This window comes from Gadus chalcogrammus, chromosome 21 (assembly GCF_026213295.1).
Source record: "Gadus chalcogrammus isolate NIFS_2021 chromosome 21, NIFS_Gcha_1.0, whole genome shotgun sequence".
Classification (NCBI taxonomy): Eukaryota; Metazoa; Chordata; class Actinopteri; order Gadiformes; family Gadidae; genus Gadus; species Gadus chalcogrammus.
Genome location: NC_079432.1, coordinates 13038774 through 13064155, shown reverse-complemented (window position 1 = coordinate 13064155; position 25382 = coordinate 13038774). Strand labels below are relative to the sequence as shown.

Sequence of the window (25382 nt, the reverse complement as noted above, 5' to 3'; positions counted from 1 at the left end):
TCTACAATATTACCATAACACGTAATTCAAGCGAAATTTTTAGCTCGTATTATTTATTATATAAACCCCTCGTCAGGGCGATCTGTTTTCTTTTTCAGCGGAAGTACCGCCCCCTTGCTTCCGATGAAGCCACAACATCCAAGATGTCTTCTGCCATAGAGTCCCTCGTTTCTTACCGCAGCGACTCAGATTCCGAAAATGAATCCGATTCTAGTTCCAGAAATGATATTAATGATCCGGACGCCACCGCACATCTAAAACCGTTACCATCCGGGCCGACCATGACCCTAGCTGTCCTAAACGCAGCCCCGGAGGTGGCTGTGAAGGTAAGCTAAGCGGCTAGCACTAGCTAGCGCTTACGTTACGCACAACGCTAACTTGCCGCGCTTAGGTTTTCAAAGTGAAGCATCGCAAACTAATGTAAAACATTCATTTTTATGATGGAACATATTGCCATCTTGGCAGCACACGGTTACGATGTTTAAGGACCCCGTGGCAAATGTTTGATTTCCTCTTCCGACTGTTAGGATACTAGAGGGATAAGAGAGTGGTTCACGAACTTGAGTTAACCAGGCCTCACTGGTGCCTTGTTTGCTTTAAAGAATACCCAAAGAACAACCACTTATCACATCAAAAGCTCGACTACCGTTGATTACTCTTTTCTTAATTGTAGGAGTCTGTAGAGACCGGACAACACCTGGATCCTGCGTTGAAGGAGGTCACTTTCAACCCTACGTTTGAAACACTTTTTGCACCAGAGGTATGTTTGCGTTTCGTTAGAAATCCCACTGAAACGTTTAAACTGTGAAAAACGTGCTTTAAGGTTGGTTTTACCTCTTCTTTTATATTTAGTTTGGGCCAATCAACCCCTTCAAAAGCCAGCAGATGGCCGCCCCAAGGAATATGTTGTCTGGCTATGCAGAGCCCGCCCACCTCAACGATTTCATGTTCGAACAGCAAAGGAGAACGTTTTCCACCTTTGGTAAGCGGTTTTATGTTATTTGTAAGTCATTTATTGATGATGTTGGACACGTGTAAATGTATGTGCTCGTGTATTAATTGTCGATTTACTTTGACTCCACTCACAGGCTATGCACTGGACCCCTCTGTGGGCACGGCTGAAGTGACTAACTCCTCCTATATCGGGGCAGTGGATGAGGCGGAGAAGAATAAAGGTAAACGACTAGAACCACTGCTTGATCCTTAAAGCTGGTATCAATTAATATCCAAACCATGCTTGTGTCTCACAAATCCGACTCAAGATTAATATCTGAAGTCTGAGGGAATTTGAGTTCAGATCAGGGTGAATGGGGCCTTTTACTTTATTTCGCTTTATAATTGTTTGAACCAAACGTGATGCTGGAGTTGGAGATCTGTGATTTTGTAGTACATACTAGAGATGCACCGATTGCAAAATTCTTGGACGATACCGATTTCCGGTTTTTAAGGAGGTCTGACCTGCCAAAACCGGTTTTTCCGATACCGATTTTCTAAGAAATAATTATAATCATATAATAATAGACACCATATTTGTTGGCTTGAGTACCCTTCTCCCAGACAACATTTTGCTTAAATAACTGCAATTAAAACCACAACTAGTGGTAGGCTATATGCTATCATAACTCCCCTTTTCAAGAATAAAACATCACAAATAAAGGTACGGCCACACCAACCGCGTTACTCGCTTCAGGGGCGTCCAAACTCGGCATTTTTGCATAGGGAACCATTGGTATAGGCGCGTAGACGCGTTACATGCGTTGAAGTGTTGTGAAAAGGCCTCTACATACCTCTGGATACGGACAGTTTCGTCCGGTCCCGGAGGTGTTTCGTCCTATCTATCTATCCATCTATCCATCCATCCATATATATATATATATATATATATATATATATATATATATATATATATATATATATATATATATATTGTATTTGTATATACTTATATTATACTATATACCATTTTTATTTTATAGTTTATTGTTATTGTTCCCACGAAACACCTCCGGGACCGGACGAAACTGTCCGTATCCGGAGGTATGTAGAGGCGTTTAGGCGCGTCAGACGCACGTAATTACGCACGTAAACGCAGTAACGCGCCCAACCCACCAACGCCCGGAGTTCAGAAATGTGAACTTTCAACGCTCCAACGCGTGGCGTTTAGCCGCGATAGCCAATCAGCGTGGAGCTTGACCCGACGTCACTGGCAGAGAGTAGTGAGCTTGGACAGAAGCATACGGCCGCCATCTTTCTTTATTCTGGGTGGAAATAGTAACATAGTTACGCTATTAAATGCGTTTATGGAAACATTTTTAGCGAGAAATGTGCATTTTACTTTCATAATGTTCGCTCGGTGAATGTGAAGGATGTTTGGTTTGATAGTTATGACGAAGAGGGAACGCTCCGTTCACTTGCATGGACAGAGTCTCTGGATGCTAAGCAACCTCAACGTCTTGGCGGACTATTTCTCTGCTGATCAACACTACGAATGCTGGAAACACACCAGACACACCATGTGAAGTTATTTAACCCGATTATTGTTATTTATATCAGAGATTATTTAATCAAACCCGATCTAAGCTCTATCACCCAAACACGGCGGCGTTTGGGTTTCCTACCTCGGACTCCAGCGCAGCCACGGCCGACAACTATCTTTATTATGGGTGGAAATAGTAACATAGTTACGCCATTAAATGCGTTTATGGAAACATTTTTAGCGAGAAATGTGCATTTTACTTTCATAATGTTCGCTCGGTGAATGTGAAGGATGTTTGGTTTGATAGTTATGACGAAGAGGGAACGCTCCGTTCACTTGCATGGACATGGACCCATCTAGCTGCGTTGACGCGTTGGAAGCGTTGAACCACCACACAATGGCGTTGATCCCCCACGGCTTATTTTTGACTTGCAAGCATTACAAACACCGTGTTTTGGGTCGTCCTGGCACACAGTGAAATAAGTCCAAATCAGCTAGTTTTGGCGCCTTGAGCTGCTACGCACCGCGCATGCGGGTGAGTTTGATCGGCCGAAAACCGGAAATTACGACAGTGACCGGCAGGTCACCGATTGTGGCCGATTGGATGTAAAACCGGCTTTTTTAATCGGCGGCCGATTGATCGGTGCATCTCTAGTACATACGTTAACTGTAAAACTGGTTACGTTAAAGTCTCAAAGCAAGTACTGTTTAGGCTGGCCACAGCAGACATGCATTCCCGAAATCTTCATCCACTTGCGCAAAATAGATTAGTTCAGTAGAATATCTAATGAAATGGGAAGCAAGCAAGGCATAACCCTAACAGTTAAGAACTGCTTATCTCTGCCATGATGCTCTCTTGGTTTGCTAGGTATCATTATTGGAAATAGCCAGTCTAATCTACATGTGTACAATCATTTGAGGATGGTCTGGTGTCTTCTTCCCCCAGGGATAACGGTGTTCGAGGCTGCTGCGAAGACGGGAGATAAAAGGAAGAAGGTTAAAGGAGGAGAGGCAGGCGAGATAGAAACCTTCCTCGGGCCATGGGCAAAATACGCAGACGAGAAAGATGGGGCCAAACCATCAGAGGTAATATAATTCGTACATTTTGAAATGGCATGTGTATTTTTTACATTCAGTTTAGAACCAGTTGCTGAATTAGAAAACTAATGCAAATGTTTTTCTGGCAAGTTGAACCATAGATGGAAAGCGTTTATTGTTTTTTTTAAACTTTTTACTTTTCTAATTATAACAGGAGATGCAGAAGGAGCTGGATGAGATCACGGCCAAGCGGCAGAAGAAGGGGCGCAACGAGGAAGAGGCCCCAGCAGAGGAGAAGACCGTTCTCCATGGTAACTTCACCCCCCCGAAACATTATTCTGCTTCTTTCCGTACATGGCCGTACGGACGTACCGCTTTAGACCCATCAACTGTTCCTGATATTATTGATTTAAGATGGAAAATCTTGTGGTTTTAATACATCCCCCTCATTTGTTTAAAAAATGTATATATTTTTTAAATGAAACCAAAAGCTTCAGCTGATGTATTTCTCTCTGTGCGGCGACTCCGTTTCCAGTCAAGGACATGTACGACTACCAAGGTCGCTCCTACCTCCACGTCCCCCAGGACGTGGGCATCAACCTGCGCACGGCAGATGTGCCGGACAAGTGTTACCTGCCCAAGAAACAGATCCACGTCTGGACCGGACACACCAAGGTTAGTGGGGGTGCCTATGTGGGAACACAGGCAGGTATTGCCTCCTACTTCTTCAACTTGGCGTTAAGTAGGTCACAAGCCGCTCAAAGAGCACAGTGACGTAGAGCGGCAGGGGCCTATAATGACGTATAGGAGTAGGGCTTTTGGGCCTCGTTCTGGATGTAACATGGAACCACATTGGGAAAGATTTTCTGGCACCGAGTGGTATTCAGAGAGTTGGTGAGTAGTGGCTAGATGCCTTCGCAGCAGTGGCTCTGTGAGAAGTTTCTATAAAAACGTTTGTTAAACATTTACAGTTTACATTTCGGGAAGACCTTGTGTGTTGAATCTGTGTGTCACAAGTAGGTATGGGGATCGAAACCCGGTTCTATCAAGGACCCGGTTCCACTTTTTTCAAAACCCGAAAATCATTAACGTTTGGGCTAATCGATACCACTATCGAGTCCCGTCGCTCATTTATAAAATGAGTCCCTCGAGTCGCGTCACGGAAAACATGTATTACAAGTGAAACAAGTGAAGTCTGGCGGTTAACTTTGCCCGCGAGGGTGGCTGAACGGGCGAAAGGGTGAAAATCATTTATTGTAAAGGGGGGGAACACAACCTCAATGGCCAAGCACATTAGCATTGTGCATCAAATAAAGGCCAAATGCAGTACCTTCGACTGTCTCCGAATTGAAAAGACTCCTCCTGTCTCCTCCGTCTCCTGTCGCACCACAGACGGGGCTGTCTTAATCATCCACTCAAAGTACAAACGGTAATCGCACACAGACATTGTCGCTAGTCCCGTCAGTTAAAAATAGTAATCCAATTTTGAAATCGGTGTTGTAATCGGTAGCATACAAGCTAGTTATCTTAAAAAGTAAATAAAGTTTCAGATGTGCTGTGTGATGATGTGTTGAGGTTGGCTCAGTAAAACGACGGTTATCATGATGCGTTCAAATGTAACATAGAGAAACGGTAAATTGGACTTTTGGTGAGAAACATGAGTAATACTGTATTACTCATGTTTCTGTATTACTAATACAATTGTATAGTGCTCTAATAATTTTAGTATATATAATTAAAACTGCTGATGTCAATATGTATTAAGAATTACATATTTAATTTAAAATACCATTTATTTATTTCCTAAATATTTTCCTCATCACTAAAATAGAAAAGTATCGGTAGTGGTATCGATAAAGACTCGGATCGTTAAGGAGTATCGAAAATGGTATCGATATCAATAAATATTAATGATCCCCATCCCTAGTCACAAGTGTGCAACCCTTTTAGAGTCCATACAGTGCATTTTGGGTTAGAACTGAGGAATAATTATTTAATAGAGTATCTAATAATTTTCCAAGAGTTCTTGGTGAAGAAAATGCATGCGATTGGGACCATTGCAAATGCATTGTTCAACCGTTTCTTGGTTGAAGCACTGTGTACATTTGAAAGGCATGATTAAAGTAATATATAATGAGTAATTTTTTTTGTTAATCAGAGTAGTCAAATAAGATGACTTGAACATTCACTTAAAAAATTGTAGGTCAACTTTTTGGATATGAAACATTGAACCAAATTCAATACAATATTCTTGGTGTGTTTTTCTCCTTTAGGGTGTCAGCGCTATTCGTCTATTCCCTGCCTCTGGTCATCTGCTTCTCTCCGCTTCCATGGACTGTAAAATCAAGGTACGAATCAACATTCATTATTTAAACTCAATACGATCAGCTTCCCTGTTTGTGCACAATATTGTGCCACCTATCCGGGGCCTAACCTCTTCCTCCAGCATCATACGTAGGGCCCCACGGCATGCCCTCTTGATAGAAACAAAGAACACGAATGTAATAATAATAATAATTGATCAGTTTTTTTATAGCGCTTTTCTAAATACTCATACGCTTTACAAATAAGAAATGAATCCATACAGACAGTCAAACAAAAGGGAAAAAAATAAACGACACCACAACAATAGGCTACACATGGAGAGAGTGGAAGATGGCGGAGGGTGATTTGTCAAATGTTGTAGGTGGTCCTGAAGTAATAGGTTTTAAGTTAACTTTTGAATGAGCAGAGTGTATCAGAGTTTCGGATGGCCAGAGGGAGGGTAATGCACTCTAGACTTTCCTAGTCTAACCTCGCGGCAGTCTTTTCTGTAGCGATACAGAGATGAGGATTATTAAAAACCTGGATGCAAAGCATTGGCTGCAGGCTCATTGTTCACATCTCCTCCTGCCCACAGCTATGGGAGGTGTACAACGAGAGGCGGTGCATACGGACGTTTATCGGTGAGTAATCAGAAGCCTGTTGCCTGCGCTGATCCTATTGATGTCTGGTGTGCCTGTCTTTTTATTTTCACATCGGCCTCATTGCCGATGCATAATGAGCACGGCGTTGCATCCGTCCTCCGACGCGTTGATCTGTCTGCTCTTCCCCTGTTGCCTCCTCAAAACGATCCGTGGAGGTTCTTGTTGATCTTCACTATGACCGGGAAATGATAAAGAAAATACTGGGAATGGCATGGCTGTGAAAACGCAGCGTTATATGGACATGAACATATCTCGGCAGCCAGACGTGCTGACACCTAGCATGCCGGAGATCTGAAACGCAGCCTTAACCCTTTGGGAAATATCTGCAGCGTGCGACAGAGTGTGAGCTCAGCATTAAAGCAACGTTAATGACACCTCTGTCGTGTGTGTGTGTGTGTGTGTGTGTGTGTGTGTGTGTGTGTGTGTGTGTGTGTGTGTGTGTGTGTGTGTGTGTGTGTGTGTGTGTGTGTGTGTGTGTGTGTGTGTGTGTGTGTGTGTGTGTGTGTGTGAGCCTGTATGAGCCTGTATGAGCCTGTATGAGCCTGTATCTGTTATTTACATGCATTTGTGTGCGTGCCTGTATGTGTTAACATTTCTGTGGGTGGGCGTGTATTGTAGTGGGGATGTGTAAGCCGTTCCGCAGTACATTCTCTCCCAAGGACGGCGCGCTGTCAGAATGGAGACGGTTAGCCCACAGCTAACTGCTTTTCTCTGGTTTTGTTTTTTAGGGAGGGGAGCATGAATAATTCCCACACCCATAGGGGTGATGGGGAGGGGGGGGGGGGGGCACAAGCAGAGGGCACCAGGGAAAGTGGGAGGGAGAAAGGGAGCAGGAGAGAAGAAAATAACTGGGTTAGGAAGAGGGGACAAGGGGGTCTATAGGCTGAAGAGGCAGCCCCACCCTGGCAGTCCTAATTAGGTTTGATCAAACATCTGTTCATCAGTGAGAATGAACGTTGTAAAAGTATTTGACTAAATTCTCAGTGCCATCCACCGCATCGGGTTCCTCCCATACTCTCAGACAACCCTCCTGCTGCTGTACAGCATCGTGTTATATTACCGGTTCATTCTTTTGTTGTTTGGTTGCACTAAACAATTCATTCTACAAGATAGGATAAGGATGCTTTTTTTTCCCCGCATTTTTGCCTCATTGAAAGGCAGCATTTAATTGAATGCCTAATGGTATTGTCTGTGCAGCGCAGTATGTGAACGCATGGCTGTGTTCTCCTGCATCACGGTCGCGGTCTGGGACTCACCGAGCAAAGAAAGACGGAATAAAAGGCTGTATTTACAGAGTAGAGGCCAAAGCTGCGGATGTGCATGAACAAGCATTCCTATTGCCATTATTTTTTTCTGCTTCTTTAAGAACACAGGTGGCATGATGCTATGTAATCGATTTTGCATGCACCCTGGTTTTACTCAAGTGTGTGTGATTGCATGTGTGCAGTTCTAAGGCGGGTGAGGGGCGGTGGTAGTAGCAAGTGAGACAGGTTGGATCACAGTGGCCGAGGCATCAAGGCGGTCTCCTGCATTGGGGTTAGTTACTGACCCCCCTTTTGGGGGGTCCAGCTGCAGGGCGTGTCCAGATCAGGGAGGCCAGTTAGCCTCAGCTCTGTCCGGTTATCGCCGTGGCGACCGCAGAGCCACGATAAAAGGCAGCTTTAAGAAGCCGGAGCCTTCGGGGGGGCAGTGAGCCCGGTGTGTGTGTGTGTGTGTGTGTGTGTGTGTGTGTGTGTGTGTGTGTGTGTGTGTGTGTGTGTGTGTGTGTGTGTGTGTGTGTGTGTGTGTGTGTGTGTGTGTGTGTGTGTGTGTGTGTGTGTGTGTGTGTGTGTGTATGGCGCTCCTTCCAAGTGTAGGGTGAGCAATTGGTAGGAACCACCCAGAGCTTGATTTTTTTTATTTTTTTTTATTTTTTTATCTTATTTTTTCGAATCAAACTGAAAAAATCAGACCCATCCCTTCAGGCCTCTAAAGCCACTTCCCCAGAACACACCACTAGCTTTAGCGATAGGTTTGCCTAGTCCTGTGGAAGACTCCGGTCATTAGCAGTGAGTGCACACAGCTAGACCGACGGGCAGGCCATCCAATAATTTCATTGAGGCCAGGAGAAAAGATTAGACAGGCTTTTTCCAGGCCTTTGACACCAACATATACCGGGGGGATTTGTTGATGGGATCTTAATTGTCGTTGCCCTGCAAATGATCTGGGGCATCAAGAGAGAGCTTTTGGATTGGAGGAGATTGGATGATGAGGTCCTAGTATGACTTGGTGGCTTTTGGTGGAAAGATCTGTAATGTTTATTGGTTTTGTGTTTTTAAATCCCCATTAGGTCACAGTAAGGCGGTACGAGACATTTGCTACAACAACGATGGGACTAAGTTCATGAGCGCTGCCTACGACCGCTACCTAAAGCTCTGGGACACAGAAACAGGTAGGTCCCCACTGTTCATCTAGTATTTAGGTTTAGGCGTCTCCTGTTCCGATCATCCAAAAAAACGATGGCTCTGAAATCCCTGTTTTTCCATGAGGTCTAAATAGCTTACACTGGTATCGAGCATCAAAGCCTTAATTGTCGCATGACATAAAACATGGAAGTATGTATGTGTTAAGCAGCAGCAGGGATGCCAGCTAATAGGCTTTGTTCGTTTGTCAGGAAATGTGGTCTAAATGTATATAATTCTGTTGCGCTACACACAACTAGAATATCCATGGTATGGAAGTAGTTTACGTCCCCGGTACTGGATACTAGCAGATGGATTGAACTGTTGTAATTGTCACTCAGTGAGAAGCCCCTCCTGCACCCTTAATTAGCATTGTCAAACCATTTGTGTTTGGCCTGGTTAACTCTTGTCCATGTTATCCACGTATGTCCGGTGTTTATCTAGCTGAGACATGGTGTTGTGTCCTTACTGGAAATCCATTTTGTTTCCCTCAATCTTGGTCCTTGAGATGTGCCTCTCCAGCAGGGGGCAGTAGAGAGCTTAATCTGCCACTTGTTGCTGGCAGCATCAACTACAGGCATGCCACTTAATATCTGTGGCAGGTGAACCCTTGCTCTTTAAAGACGGCGCTTGGCTTTGACTCGCCGCTCAAACGACTCAAGTGCAGCTTCAGTTTGTTTGCGCTGTTTCTTCTTTCTGTTGTCAAAAGCCCTATGGATTGTTTGTTCTGGAGCTCCGATCTCTCAATGCGCTTGCCCCCCTGCCACAGGCCAGTGCATCTCGCGCTTCACCAACAGGAAGGTGCCGTACTGCGTCAAGTTCAACCCGGATGAGGACAAACAGAATCTCTTCGTGGCCGGCATGTCAGATAAGAAGATTGTGCAGGTAAAGGCTTTTGCTTATTTCCTATCCGTTTTCCATTTCGTTCATTTTATCTGTGACGCCTCGTGGATCACTGACAAATTCAGCAAAGCCAGATGAAAGCACACACAGCCTTCGACTAGGAACACACAACCACCTTTCTTCCCCCAGGACTATAAGATGCGGTCCTTCCTCTCACTGTGTGCGTGTGGGTGGGTGTGTGTGTGTGTCTTGACAGGTCTAGGGCAAAATTATTAATCACTGCATTGTTTTTGTATCTCAGGGGAAAAGCAGATCTATCATCAAAATGGCAAATCCATATCTAGTCTATTACACAAGAGAACCCCTCTGGGGCCTCGAGGTTCTTATTCAGATGAGATGTAATCAGGAGATTGGGGAGGCTTGCGGTGAGGTTTTATCGACAGCTAGGTCGTTCTGGTCAAAATAAGTAAACAAAACGTTGGAGTTGAATATCGTCTGTGTAAACACTGAGACCAGGATTGCAGATGTATCATTCTGCTCTATAATACGGAGAAACGGCTAGGATTTCAGTCAAGGAATCGCCGTCAGGGTCGCAATCTGGGGATCATCAATAAAAGTAGTACCCGATTTCTTTCTTTTGGTCTCGCTTTGATTTTGCATTACTTTACACTCTCTCTCTCCCAGTGGGACATCAGGACGGGCGAGGTGGTGCAGGAGTACGACCGCCACCTGGGCGCCGTCAACACCATCACCTTCGTGGACGAGAACCGACGCTTCGTCAGCACATCGGACGACAAGAGTCTCCGCGTGTGGGAGTGGTGAGTGTGTTTATCGGTCGGAATATCGTGTCTTTGCATGAACGCCGCCTGTGGTTTTAAGAGGAGGAAGACACGGGTCATCAAAGTCTGTTTACATCCCGCAGTGATTTCTGGCAATGTTAAAATCCCTGGCTTAGTCATTTCAGGGCGAGCTGCCTGTGAGCAAGCATTCGACTGTTGCATTGAGTGCGCGGGAGACGTTGACGTCTGTGGTGAAATTGCATACACGTTCGGGCCAGTGTTCTCTGAAACATCTTGGTAGGAAAATAGCCTTGGTGGCGCATGAGCGATCGATAACCCAGCCATTGCACCTCTCATGTTAGTGGTCCGTCGGTCGCTTGACTTGGGTTCTCCACGTCCCTACATCGAGGGACACAGGATCAGTCGACAAACCATGCAGGATTTTCTCAAGGCTTTCTTCTCTGAGGCGAGCCCATTGGTTGGCACCGCAGCGGTCCTTTACAGGCAGGTCACACGCAGAACGTCCACAAACATCCAGCTGACCTTTGACACGTGCACCACCACCCGTCGCTCGCCCTTCCCAGTGTGCTCGTCCAGCCGTGCTGGTGATCTGCTCCTGATTCATGGCCTGCTCTCTCCGTTTGACCCCTGCTCGTGTCCTTGTTCTCGCCCATCACCCACGGTGTGCAATGACGTTGTTCTAGCAATCACCCCTTGTGAGCCCCTCACCTCGGCCCATAAATAATTTGATTAAGTGGAAAGAGCCCCTGCAACACAAAGGCACACATTAAATCACCAGAAGAGGCTGAGGATAGAACAAGTAAAATCAAAGGGCATCTCTTGTTTTTCTATGCAACCGACAACAACACCACCAACAACCAGCCGGGAATTGCTAACACAAATAATGTTACCTTTTATTGGTTTACTGACAATGTAATTGTTCTCTGTACGAACGTCATCATTTTGAACCGATGAATCATGTTGAGGGGGGCAGCTCATCAGAAGAAGCGAGACCACCGCATAAATATGCCGGGAGGTTCCCATGGCGATAAACAAACCTCTGCTGTGAGAGCAGCATGAGGCCATAACCAGAGTCCTTGATGTCTGGAATAGGAGTAGAGGAAGGCAGTATATAAGGATATTTTTCTCATTACTTTGGAATGAGGCGATTCATATCTACATGGGGAGTGAGTCCTCTTCCAAGGAGGCCGTCATTCTGCCCTGCCTTGGTTCTACAGCAGAGCAGAACAGCTCAAACGAGAACATAAAAAGTTGCATTTCTACATAACATTTTACGTTGCGTTACGTTTGTTTTTACTACCTGACCAATACTTTTTATACCGCTTTTGGGGCCGACGCAGATACCGATATTGGGGAGTAAAGGTTTACTGACATCAATATATCGGCCGATATTCCAAATATAGATATATTGGCCTTTATTTGATAAATATCTTGGGGTTGGGGCAGCTCCTTGGGATTTGCTGCTTTCCCCTCCAGCAATGCTTCTGACCACAGAAGCAAACAGCTAACCAATAATCTAGCTGGCAGTAGTTTTTAGTTAAGTTGTAAATAACGTGTAGAAACGTTAATGAGCGATGTTGTGCATGCAATGCGCCAACCATCTTTACGGTTATACTATGTATCCAAGGAGCCTTACCCTCCCTCGGATGCGGACATCAAAATGAACCGCTGGCCTGATGGAGCTCCACACTGCCGCACACACAACGTGGCGTTATATATAAGTGGCCTAGAAGCTTATCCCTCTCTAGGACATGCCTAATATAGCCTATGAGGATGAGCTTATGCTCCATCCTTGCCCCCAAATATTCAATGTATTTAGAGGATTCTATTATAACAGAGTTCCACTTTTTAATCCCAGTGTAAAAGTAGTGTAGCCAATGGAAGTTTGTGAGGGAGGGAGAAGTGGGTGTGCATAGTTTCCCTGGTTGAAAACTAAAAGTAGGCTAGCACTCTTCATCTGGACACCCTTATAATATCCAAATCAACCTATGTACAAAGATAGATTATAGATTGTGAGTGGTGAAACTCATTTTTTCGCAGGCTAGAGCCTTCAAATCTGAGATTGGTGTGATAAAATTAAGTGGGTTTTTTTCCCCCCAAAATAACTGATATCTACTGGCACCTTGCGCAATACAGACCCATACAGGTGACCGCAGGGCAAAGTGCAACCTTGAAGGGGGATGCCCTCCATTCACCAAGTCCTTTTGCCCCCTCTGTACTTCTTCATGCATCACGATGATGTTCTGGACACCTGAACAACGACCTTGAAGACCCTGTAGACCTTGTAGCCCCTTTGATCTGATTCACATTCTAAAAACAGGTGGCTCGCATTCAATGCATCATGTGTGTATGAACGTCACTTAATATAGTGCCGGGTTATCTTTAGCCAGCCACCGAAGCGTGAGTTCTCTCTCCCGGGACAAAAAAATGGGGAAGAGTTAATGGCCGGAACGGTAACAGGCCAAACACGGGATCAATAAATAATTAGATCCCAGGCCTCCTCCGATCCACTCCAACTTCATCATTTATTAGATGTCACACAGAGGGTACATCCATGGACATAGCTCGGGCGGAATCACAGTCGGTTTTCTGAAATAAGAAGGGGGGGGGGGGGGGGGGGGGGGGGGGGGGAAGCTTAAGTGTGTGTATTTATGTGGATGTGCTCTTAAGTTGCCTTGTAAGACTCGGGGCGTTTTTCTCTCGTTCTCGACTGGTGGTGGGTGGTTATTTGAAAGACCGGGGCAGATTAGCTTTGCTTTTCATTACGTTTTGTCTTCTTTTCCTGTGTAGGGACATCCCCGTGGACTTCAAGTACATCGCCGAGCCCAGCATGCACTCCATGCCAGCTGTCACACTCTCTCCCAACGGTAAGTGCTTCTTGCACAGATGGGGAGGGGGGTAACGACGCAGTCGATTTGGGAGGGGTCATTTTCTAAGCAGGGATGATACGACGGTACGATGAACCCTCGATAAATCTCGTCACAGATACGAGAAGGCCTCCCGTCACTGCGTTCATCTTCCCGGGGAACATTCCCGCATCCATCCCAGAGGGGGATTCCCCTTGGGGAACGTGGTGTGCATAATGCAGCCGGTTCCCGTCGGAGCACCCTCATCCTAAATGTCAACCCAGCACCCCCTTTGCATCAAGCCAACGATTCCCAACATACAGATCTCACACATGCGACTTAAATCAGTTTTATTTTGAACTCGCACCAAACTTCTGATATTCTGATAATGACATTTGCAAATGTTGGCCTTTTTTTTTTCCTTTTTATATCTGTCAGCGGTTATTCAAATGTCATTCCCTGTACACACACTTCCCCAGCACCCCCTCTATAAAATCTATTTTCCTACACACCCCCTCTCGGAGCACATTCCGAATTTCCCTCGGGTTCCTTTACCAGAAGTGCAGCGATTTGGCGAAGCTGCCTTTCCTGTCTTCTCCGAGGCACACCGTGTCGCCGCGCGGTGACTTTGATGCCAGAGTCGTGCCGGCAGACGCGGCACTCGGCAGAGTGGATTTCCAGTGAGCGATCACTGATCAAAACCTCCTCCACCCCATTTTCCCCAAATTGCCTCCTTCTTATCCTGCTAATGGCCCTGGAGTGAAGTTTAAATGCCTCCTGCTTGCTGTGGGGTGCTGTGAACTGTCTGGATTTTGCGAGGTGCACACACACACACACCCTTAGCCACCTGTCGTTGCCCGGCCATCTGCGTTCAGCCGTGATCATTGCATATCCGATTTTTAAAACTTTACCGCTCATAGTGATCGGCCATTGGCTCCCTTCGATGAATTATTTTTATATTCGGTTCACTTTAGGGCAATCGTCCATTAAAACGGATATACGTCTGATGTAGTTACTAGACTACAGGCTGCGTGCTTTCTATTGGCGGGACAGAAGAACACAAGAAAGGGGGATGAGAGTATAATGACGAGGCATTAGCCTGATAAGGCCTAAAAAATGTTTTTGTTTGGTTCCGGTTTCCGACCGACCCTGTCAATTTATGTGCGACCCAAATTATTTTATGAGCTTTATAAAAAATATATATATATATAATTATACTATAATTACGTTTTGGTACAGCACCTCTTCATTCTGTACAAGGATGAGCGCATTTTCTCGTTTTTAAATGAAAACAACCTACCTATCATCCACCTATCGCTGGAAAAAATAAAATAAAATAAATTCCCTACCTACCCATGACCTCAACTGACAACCAACAGGAACCCAAATTTTTTTTTTTTTGGCCTAATCATCCTCAACTTGCTTCTTAATTAATCCTGAATTTCGCAACGTTTAAAAGAAACTGTCAGGGATAGAGGGGAGGGAACCAGGCAAATGTTGTGCAGGTCAGAGTCCAACCTGGGTTGGGACAAGTCGATATATTGCCTAGCCTACATTGTGAGCGCGTTAGTGGGTTGAGCCCTTGAATACCATGTCTAAATATAATCTAAATGGTCTACGCTGAAACTGATTTCACAACAAACATACCAGCTGTTGTCGTTCAGTTCTAAAACATTGTTGATTCAGATGAGATGAGGGCATTCACCCCGCAAGGGAAAGTCAGATGGTACCGTTGCCAATAATGTCATAAAGGCCAGACAAAACATGGTGTTATCGTAATGTTTATTTTATACTAGATACTGTTATTGGTAAAAAGCTGTTTCTTTGTCCGACACATTGAGCCCTTGCACCTAAATACTGTGGATACACGAAAAGGACTACAACTGTAGTTCCTCATTGGGTTTTATGCTGTAGTTTGACATCATCCGGGAGGATCCTTAAACCTCCGCCGTCTCTCCCTCTCTCCTCCTCCAGGTAAATGGCTGGCGTGCCAGTCCATGGACAACCAGATCCTGATCTTTGGGGCCCAGAACCGCTTCCGCCTGAACAAGAAGAAGATCTTCAAGGGCCACATGGTGGCCGGCTACGCCTGTCAGGTGGACTTCTCCCCCGACATGAGGTGAGGCCGCTCTCTGCTCCGTCAGACGTGGGGATGTGAGACCTCTGTTTGAGTGGGAGACCTCTGTTTGAGTGTGAGACCTCTGTTTGAATGGGAGACCTCTGTTTGAGTGTGAGACCTCTGTTTGAGTGTGAGACCTCTGTTTGAGTGTGAGACCTCTGTTTGAGTGTGAGACCTCTGTTTGAGTGTGAGACCTCTGTTTGAGTGTGAGACCTCTGTTTGAGTGTGAGACCGCTATTCGAGTGTGAGACCGCTATTCGAGTGTGAGACCGCTATTCGAGTGTGAGACCGCTATTCGAGTGTGAGACCGCTATTCGAGTGTGAGACCGCTATTCGAGTGTGAGACCGCTATTCGAGTGTGAGACCGCTATTCGAATGTGAGACCTCTGTTTGAGTGTGAGACCAGCTTGTGGACTGGTCCAAAAACGGAACATTCACCAGCGATCGTCATCTTGTCGCAACGGAAAGGTCTAGCTGAGGTAAAGTTATGAACCTGCCTGAGAGTGACGAACTAAAAAGGGCCATCGGAGCAGTCGGGACAGTCGTAAAGGTTTTAGGAAGGAGGACTCATTAGTGCGACGGAGGTTGTCAAACGTTGTCCAAAAGCACGTCACTCACGCCTCAGGAAGCGAGCCCAGCTTACAGAAAACGACCTCTCTGGCAAAGGGTTTTCAGACAGACGGAGCAGACTTCAAAGATGGAGAATTTCCCCATTTTTATAATTCTTTGCACGAACTGAAAAAGGTTATTTAGGGTTTACCAACCTTGAAAAATAGAAAAAAATGTATTAAGAGTGACCGGCCATGCTAAACAGGGAAGGCATTTTCAGATCGTATCCCAAGCAGTCTAATAAAATGACATGTATCCTGTTGTGGTGTTGCCAATGCAGAGAGCTTAATGCTGCAGCCCCATGTCATGCCCGCAGTTGGCCCATATCCGCCCCTGAAATCCTCTTGGTTCTACCACACATTTGTCTTAGTCGTCAAGTCGAACCCGAGCCGTTGATCTCAACGGATGACATGCTGAAACTCGGGGGAGCCAACTAGGCCAGCCAGACACCCTAATTTTAGGACAAGGCCCAATTATCCTTATCGCTCCATGCCTACCTCACCCACGTACATATCAGCAGGTAACCGACTGCTCCCATCGGTAACCACGGCAACACGACTACAGTCACTCAAGTTCTAACCCAGTTCTCCGCCATCCTCCCCCCCCCCCCCCCCCCCCCCCGCAGTTATGTGGTGTCAGGGGACGCGGACGGCAAGCTGAACATCTGGGACTGGAAGACCACCAAGCTGTACCACCGGATCAAGGCCCACGACAAGGTGTGCATCAGCGCCCTGTGGCACCCGCACGAGACCTCCAAGGTCATCACCTGCGGCTGGGACGGCCTGATCAAACTCTGGGATTAGAGGAGCAGCGAGACCCCCGAGGTCCCCGTGTGTGTGTGTGTGTGTGTGTGTGAACGCCAGCCGCAGAGGTGCGAGCTCTAACGAGGACCCCGTGAATACGTGTGTGAAAGCCGTCCCCATCAGTGCGCGTGTGAACACGGATCCCGTCAGTGCAGGTGTGAACGCGGTCCCCGTGAGGATGGGTGTGAACGAACGCTGCTGCCCCCCATAGTTTTTCTCTTTCCAGGAGATTGAGGGGACAGCAGGCAGAAGCAGGGCTGGTATCCAGTCTGATCCTAGAAGTGTATTTTTGTATCGCGTCGTGTTCATGCTTATTAAACACACAGCGTCTACATTAACATTATTCATTTTTAAAGTTTAAACTGATTTCGCTTTTATTTGCTAATGTACTCGACTGTTTAATGGAAGATGTAATACTTTTTTTTGTATGTGTTCCTGGACATTGGTTATAATAAACATTTTGTACAGTTTATTGGCCTCCAATTCGTTTGTGGCTATTTCTTCCTCTTAACCATGACAGCTGCTTAATAGCCTTCCCAAAGAAAATAAAGAAAAAACCCTTTTCGTTCTCTTTGAACTGCTGTAAATTATTAGCATAACAATGATAATGGACTGGGAAATTATTCCTACGTTGTCAATCTAGTGGAGTATTTTCTAATAAATTCTGGTGACTCAAGTTCTGCAATGACAGAGATTATAGATCACAAGGCCTGGCAGAGAGAGAGAGAGAGAGAGAGAGAGAGAGAGAGAGAGAGGGCAGATAGAATGGTGCAACTGCTTATTGGCAGCCAAAGTGACATTTCCTATTGGGTAACCAAAATGTATGATAAGCGTAGTCATTATTGAAGTACATTTTTCTGTCAGTCTTTTATTTTCTCTTTGTAAAGCTGCTACAGCAGCGCAGCGTTCTATTCCAGCTCCCACTCATTTCTTGGAAGAACAATAAAAGTCAAAGCAGCCCTCACAGTATTGACAACATGCTCTCATCCGGTCTGTTCTCACTGCACAAGGCGGTCCCAGATCTTTCCTCAATTCGGATATCTATGCACTTGATAGCGCTAAAGGAACCCTTTAGGTACCTCCATTACCCGGTCTGTGTTCCATGCAGTTTATACTGACTGCCCACAACCACCTTAACGTGATGACAAACAAATACAGCTCCTTTTCTTTCTGGGCACAAAGCCTGCTGGTGTGGTCTCGATGCCTGCTTGGTGGTGCTGCGTTCAGCCCACACACCGTCTAGGACTGTTGCTGTGGTTGGTTGCAGGTGAGCCGACGCAGTCAAGGGAATGAATACGAACAAGGGAGTGCGACACAGCTGAGGTCATTGCAGGCCCATAGACATATAGGAGAAGGTGGGATGGGAATCGCTGCAAGACTTAAACCTCATGGGTGGGTAAGACTCGGGTTAATATCCGGAGAAACCTTTTATCTCACTTTACTTTTTCCCTTTTGACCTCTGGAGTACCTCCAACTTCCAACAAACAACGTCTGTTTTGGCTCAGTATTCCTCACGGTCTCCACTGGGTGTTCACGAAGCCCAGGGTGTAAGTGCTGCTGGCGTTCAGCACGTTCTTGTGCAGGAAGACGTGCGGCTTGGCCGGGTCGCTGTGGCAACGGAAGAGGCGGAAGCTGGCCCGGTGCAGCTCCTGGAGCAGGCTGAACCAGTAGCGCACCACGGCAGGGTCGTGGCCGCCCACCTCGAAGCCCGCCCAGTGGAGGTGGACCTCCAGCAGCAGCTGGCCCACCTGGTCCAGGACGCCCTCCAGGACCAGGTTCTCCAGGATCTTCCACTCGGCGCTCTCCATGTCCGCCTTCAGCACGTCCACCTGTCGGTGGGGGGGGGGGGGGGGGGAGAGAGAGAGAGAGGGAGAGAGAGGGGAGTTAGTGGAATACAGGAGCTGGGAGAGGACCAGTCTGGCTGTGGATCAGTGTCAGGAGAATCCTTCTGCGTCGGAAAGTCGAATGCCAAAATTAAAAACAAAAATTCAGTCGACGGTGGAGAAGGAAATTCTTGCCGATTCATCCATTTTTGATGCATCCACGGCACGTGTTGCGTTTACGGAACACTCTGAAGTTACAGCAGATAGCTTCAGTAATGAGCAACACTTTCAGATAAAAAGCGGTATCCTTGCATCCAAAGTGATAAAACACACGCGGGAAAAATGCAGATCCCCCCCGAGTGTGTAAGTACCGGAATGTGTAGGTTAATAAAAACAAGCTGGCTGAACCATCCGACGCTAGCTAAGTGAAGAGAGCAAGACGGTCTATTAGAGATCCCTGTGAGGAGGCCGGGGCTCCAGCTGGTTCATCAGCAGGCAGCTCGTCTAGGGCCTGTGCTCAGCGGGCCTCGGGCGTGGCCTGCCCTTTAGATCTGCCGGGATGCACTCAGAACGTTCCCTCCTTGGCTTCCGTGCGTTAAGTACACTGGCTTTAAGTGGCTCCTCGGCGGAAGTATTTGACACGCGTTTTAGACGAGGACGGCGTTCAGCGGTCCTTTTTCAGCGGGCGCGACGACAGCAAAACAACAATGAAAGTGAAGGCTATAGTATGAAGGACGATAGTGTTTGTGTTGTACTGATCAGGCACGTGTCCTTCAGAAAAGTAGGCAGTTTCTGAATGCTCACATTTATCCCCATTAGGAGAAGAAAATGCGTCTCAAATATCAAAGGCGCCACCAAAATCCCTCTGCTCATTTGCAAGACAACACAAAACGAAAACTCTTGAGAAACGGGCATCCCGAAGAGATTTGTTCCTACCCTTCTTGGATCTGTTAGTCCCTATGGGCCCAACCCCCCCCCCCCCCCCCCCACCACCTCCACCACCAGCAAGGATGGACCCTTAATTGGCCAGACACCTCAAAATGGAAAGTAGATGTGCCATCGTCAAGAACCGGGCTGTGAACTTCCTCTGAAGAGTGTTTGCTGTGTCCGTGTTCCTTTCAATGTGTGTGTGTGTGTGTGTGTGTGTGTGTGTGTGTGTGTGTGTGTGTGTGTGTGTGTGTGTGTGTGTGTGTGTGTGTGTGTGTGTGTGTGTGTGTGTGTGTGTGTGTGTGTGTGTGCATGTGTATGTCTGTGTGTGTGTGTGTGTGTGTGTATGTTTGACTGCATGAATCTGTATCTATGTACGTGTGTTGTTTGCATACATGTTATTTCCGATTTGTTCAAGCGTTCATTCCTGCAGTGTGTGTCTGTGTGTGTGTGTGTTGAAAGGTTTATTTGGATCAACCAGCTACCCTAGCCTTATCCTGTATGACACGTGTCAGGCCCCTACCTCGTTGACAGAGGACTTGACATAAATTGCCTTTATGGCTCAATGATCTCCGATCCAATGTCACCGCTCTCCTTTGCAGAAGTGGTGAGGCTGACAGGCTCAGCCTGGTGTCAATGAAGTGCTCTAACTTTGCTACTGAGACGGCTGCAGTTCATCACCGTGTGTAGTCTTCCATGTAAAGTATTCCTGAGATGCATGCTTCGTGAGGGCACACGGTCGAAAGGGGTTTCTAGGACGCCAGTTTGACTTTGATCATCCCTTTGAACGGTAAGGGATGATCAGCGTCAGCCACGGCTAGGAAGGACCTTATCTGTCACTTTATAGAACAATGCTCGTTGTTGTTTGTTGTGAATGAAACACATCTGCACTACAGCCCTCCACGTTTTTCTCAAGCTGTTGCCTATATTTTCCACTGGTCTGAACTGATTGCGCTGTGGCTATGGTGACTCCCAGCCAAAAGGTACTGTGTACAATGAACCCCCATATCTGCAGCCTCACCTGTAGGCCCCCCTGAGCAAGATGCCTCGTCCTCACCTGACCCGAATGACGTGTATCCTATCCCACTGTGAGACGCTTTGGATAAAAAATATGATTTCAAATGTCCACATTCCTTCTCTTTAATGGCTTGTATCTGTAGCACTTTGAGTGGCATTTAGTGGAAGCATCGCTGTAATAGCAAAAGGTTGTCCATTTTAAATGGCGGGTTGGCACTGTCTCATTACTTAGGATACATGCAATCAATTCATAGCTCATTTAGATGCTTAATCTGTGCTTTTTGTGGAGTCCTTGAGAGATAAACACACATCGTATTAATTGCACTCAGCCAGACGCCAGGGTTCCTGGCACCACATTCATAAAGCGATTAGAAAACCGACCATATTTTTCTTTAATTGCGCATAAATGCATATTGCAGTGAAAACAAACTGCATTATGTGCTCCTTAGTGTCTTGTAGGGTACACCAGACATTGTAGGGTAGTGTGAGCTTTAATTAGGAAGCAGCTGCAAGGGGACAGGTGGAACACTCCCCGAGAGAGCTACTGATTGTAATAAACAATATTGAATTACGCATGTTTACGACACCCTCGACACAAGTGTTTATTGGTTGTAATTCTTCCGTTGTCTATTCAGTACCCACCGTCAGCGTTTGATAGTAAACACTCTACCCGGTGTGAAGGTTTATCTCCCCATACTCGACCACTACTTTCCTCACCCCCGCCAATTTCGCTTCAAGCACTGGGAAAGGAGCCATCTGCAAGCTTTTCATTCATAACCCAAAAGGCATAAAAACGCAGATGCATATTCCGTTTTTTGTTATTTTATAGTGCATTGATTTCCTGCCTGCTCCTTTTATCCTCCTCCCACAGAGGAGGGGGGGGGGTGGCAGCCAAATGTACCACCAGCGAGAGAATGTGTAGCGCAATTAGAAGCTGTTTACACAGGCGAACGGGTCCGTGCATGGAAAGCAGGTGGTTCTGCCGACTTAGGCAAACACAGATCGATATTCCTGTCCTGCTCCTCACACGCATGCGCGCAGGTCTTTCTTCATGTCTCCGTTCAAACACGTTTTTTTACCCTAATTTCCTCCCCAGATTGTCTGCATGAATATTAACGCAGCGGTTGGCAGGTTGGTATTTGCTTCTGTATTCATCATTACCCTGGGAGTAGAAACGAACCAGCCAGGGCTTATGAGTGGTGCACTTACAGCACACGCCATGCCAATCACAGAGCCCGCGTGCGCCTCGCTCAAGAGGCCGTCGCAAACGTTGCACTGATTAAACATATTGCTCATGAATAAAAGAGTCAAGAGGAACACAACTTTGATTTAATACAATTAATAAAAATAAAAGAAAGATGTATAAGCGGAGTCTGGCGTCGAGTGGTAAAGTGTGAGAAGGCTTTAAGTCATGAATCAGTGGAGGTGAATGAGGGCGTTGAGGGGGGAAAGAAGGGGCCATTCGTTTGGAAGATCTGGTAAATATGTTACTGTATTTTTAGGCGGGGGGCGGGGGGGTTGACAGGACTTTTACGTAAGTCCATTCAAGAGAGATTTAACCCTAAGAAAACCCTAATAAAAAAAAAAACTTTAAAATGTCCATGCCTTTTGTTTGAGCACCTTAGCTTATTTGTGGCAAGTGTCTGACCTTGAATTGTCAATAAACCTCTTCCAATGTGTACAATGTCCTCTCAATCCATATAAATGCTTATTAGAATGCATGCTATTCATCTACAGATTGTGTGTGTGAGCATGGGTGTTTGCACGCAAACAAGGCGTGTGAAAGTGAGTTTGCGTTTGTGTGTGTGTGTCTGTGCCTGTGTGTGTGTGTGTGTGAGTGTGTGTGTCTGTCTGTCTATGTGTGTGTAGTTTCATGCGCATTCCCATTGTGCAAATATGTGGGTACGATCATCTCCATAGATGCCTATCTAATGAGGAGGAACGCAGTCTCTGAGGGCCTTTATCAGGGCAACAATCCAGCATAATGATGCGTCCAGAAGCAACGCTGATGTGCTTTAGGAGTGTTGGCCTCGCCTCAATGCCAGAGAGAACACGCTGTAGCAGAGGAGCCAGTGATTAATTGCCGGGGTTACAATGGTTTCAGGAGGGATTCTCGGAAGAATGTTCTGAGAATCCTTCTGAAAGGAGAGATGTAAAGTACGAGAGCTAGAATAAAGATAATCCACCAACGTCTGCATTCATAACCTTTGTAACTCCTGGAAGTCTGACTGTGCTAGCATTGGGACTTGAGGTCCTCAGGTGTCCTATTTCCTGTCTCCTTACCTGCATATGATATTGGAAACGTACTAATTCCATTATCAAAATAACGCTAACTCAAATCACCTGCAGCCCGGACATTTGCGTTCACGCGCCCAGCCCCTCAGAGGTCTGAGTCAGCCCCTCCAGAGTTTACCCGGGTGGGCCCATAGTGCAAAGCCAGTGGGTGGGTCGCTGGCGTCTGATACGGCTCATCTCCAGCTGTGTGCAGACAAACCCCCTTTAGGACAAGACTAACCTGCCGTGTTTGAAAACGCAAAATAAAAATAAAGTACTTAAAAAGTACTACAAATTCAAGATAAGGCGTGGGATGATATCCACCTCTCTGTGTCCAAAGTCGTTGAGGACGGCGGCCAGTTTCTTGGTGCTGGCGTGCTGGTGGCGCTGGGCCCGCGCGGCCGGGGGGGGGTCCCTCCAGTCCACGGAGAGGCGGTGCAGCCACAGACGGGGCTGCTGCTGGCGGTGGGGCTGCTTCAGGCTGGGGTCGAAGCAGTGGACCTCACAGCCCGCCTGGGCCAGGAAGCCCTCCAGGGCCCGCTCCTCCATACCCAGTCTGCAGCACACGCACAGATACGTACACACACACACACACACACACACACACACACACACACACACACACACACACACACACACACACACAGACACACAGAGACACACACACACACGCACACACACAGACACACACACACACACGCCCAAATAATTAAATATCATGAATCAAATACATGCCTTTACACAAATGCCCATTCACATAGACACACTTGAGTACAGACACACACGCACACACACACACACACACACACACACAGACACACACACACACACACACACACACACACACACACACACACACACACACACACACACACACACACACACACACACACACACACACACACACACAAACACACCCACACATTTGCACACACCTGCACACGCATATTCACAAACACACACAAAACAGAAAGGGGTTAGAGGGGGCGTGTAGAAGCATGCCGGTTGTACGAAAGATGGATGAATTGAGTGGATCCATTAGTGAAATTGCAGAGAAAAAAGTGGAATGGCTTCTTGTGTAGGATCAATAAAGTTAAAGGGACTTTGAATGAGGTTGTGTAATCACGACTCCATCTTGGCTTTCAAAGCTCAGTGCGTAATTCAAAAATATGGTCTGAGGTAGGGGGAAATAGGCCCCATTTGAGGTAGGTAGGAGCTTTGTTTTCATCCGTGAGAAAGGTTAATGTAGTTTTTCTCTCTTAAGGCCTGCTTATCTGCTCTTTGATAAAGCTTTGGGTCAATTTAGCCAGACAGACTCTCCCTGTCTCCCACCATCACTCTCTTTCTCTGTCCCCCTTGCATTTGCTTTCTAACGCACACACACACACACACACACATACACACACACACACACACACACACACACACACACACACACACACACACACACACACACACACACACACACACACACACACACACAGAGACACACACACACACACGCACACACTTATCGCCCACATACCACACACACACACACACACACACACACACACAAACACACACTACAATCACATATAACCCACACATCCACAAACAGCACAGACCCTCATACCACACACACACACGCACACACACACACACACACCATAAATACCACACACACACAAACACACACACAAACACACACACATCACACATACCACACTCCACACACACAGTATGTAGAGTCCACATCCACTGCTTGTTTGGTGTCTTTCATTTCCTCTTCTTTTGATCGGCTGACCAAAACTGATTGCCGTCCCCCTTATATGGGTGATGCTTTGTAGATTAATAAACAAAAATAAAAAATTGGTAAAAAGGAGTGGACTGGTTATAATGTAGGACACGGAGCAGGTCAAATAATGCAGAGGGATAATGATAATTGCAAATAAGATAATTTCTTTATTTTATAGATAGCCCATTTATGATGGGTTGATAATGGGTTAATGATGACTTAAATGATGCTAATCACAGTCTAGTTTCAGAATACAGTCCTAATCTAGATATTATACGATACCAAACACATAACAACACCAGAAACAATGCAAAATTGCCTTCAATCACGTTAATGTCGCGGCTGATTACACTTTAAACTGCCAACACAATTGGCCACAATTGTGCTTATTCAGGCAGTATTTCCCCAGATATAAAGTTATGTGTGTTTGCATGTTTTGACTGTCTGCTCCAGATAAGAGGGTGGTGCAGAGTGCAGACAGGGCGATCAGTTTATTGCAGACGATGACTTTTTGGCACAACAACCCCCATCCCCTCTCCAGCTCACTCTCTGCACTCCCTGGCGTCTTGTTTTCCTCCAGTCCTCGCTGTGATCGCAGCGCAGGGAGTTTCCCTCCTCAATGT

General features: G+C 46.4%; 2 protein-coding genes across 2 annotated transcripts in view; one reads left to right on the top strand and one right to left on the bottom strand.

Moving 5' to 3' along the window:
- Nucleotides 1-108: 108 nt before the first annotated feature.
- Nucleotides 109-17437, top strand: cdc40 (cell division cycle 40 homolog (S. cerevisiae)). Its single transcript, XM_056581101.1, has 15 exons — nucleotides 109-326; nucleotides 674-760; nucleotides 853-982; nucleotides 1089-1175; nucleotides 3423-3562; nucleotides 3729-3825; nucleotides 4050-4189; nucleotides 5788-5862; nucleotides 6414-6459; nucleotides 8810-8911; nucleotides 9691-9806; nucleotides 10449-10582; nucleotides 13355-13431; nucleotides 15385-15529; nucleotides 16764-17437. The coding sequence occupies exons 1-15, from the start codon at nucleotides 144-146 to the stop codon at nucleotides 16939-16941; spliced, it is 1737 nt and encodes a 578-aa protein (XP_056437076.1). The 5' UTR covers nucleotides 109-143; the 3' UTR covers nucleotides 16942-17437.
- mettl24 (methyltransferase like 24) overlaps nucleotides 17405-25382 on the bottom strand; it is a 31971-nt gene continuing 23993 nt past the window's right edge. Inside the window, exons 4-5 of the mRNA XM_056581102.1 lie at nucleotides 23307-23538; nucleotides 17405-18770 (exon numbers count right to left, since the gene is read on the bottom strand). Of these exons, the coding sequence (XP_056437077.1) occupies nucleotides 18453-18770; nucleotides 23307-23538 (550 nt within the window). The 3' untranslated portion in view covers nucleotides 17405-18452. The remainder of the gene's footprint in view (nucleotides 18771-23306; nucleotides 23539-25382) is intronic.

Coding starts and splice junctions, on each gene's coding strand:
- cdc40 (XM_056581101.1), top strand. CDS start 144: ATGTCTTCTGCCATAGAGTCCCTCGTTTCTTACCGCAGCGACTCAGAT. Junction 761..852: donor AAACACTTTTTGCACCAGAG/GTATGTTTGCGT, acceptor TTTTATATTTAG/TTTGGGCCAATCAACCCCTT. Junction 3,563..3,728: donor ATGGGGCCAAACCATCAGAG/GTAATATAATTC, acceptor TAATTATAACAG/GAGATGCAGAAGGAGCTGGA.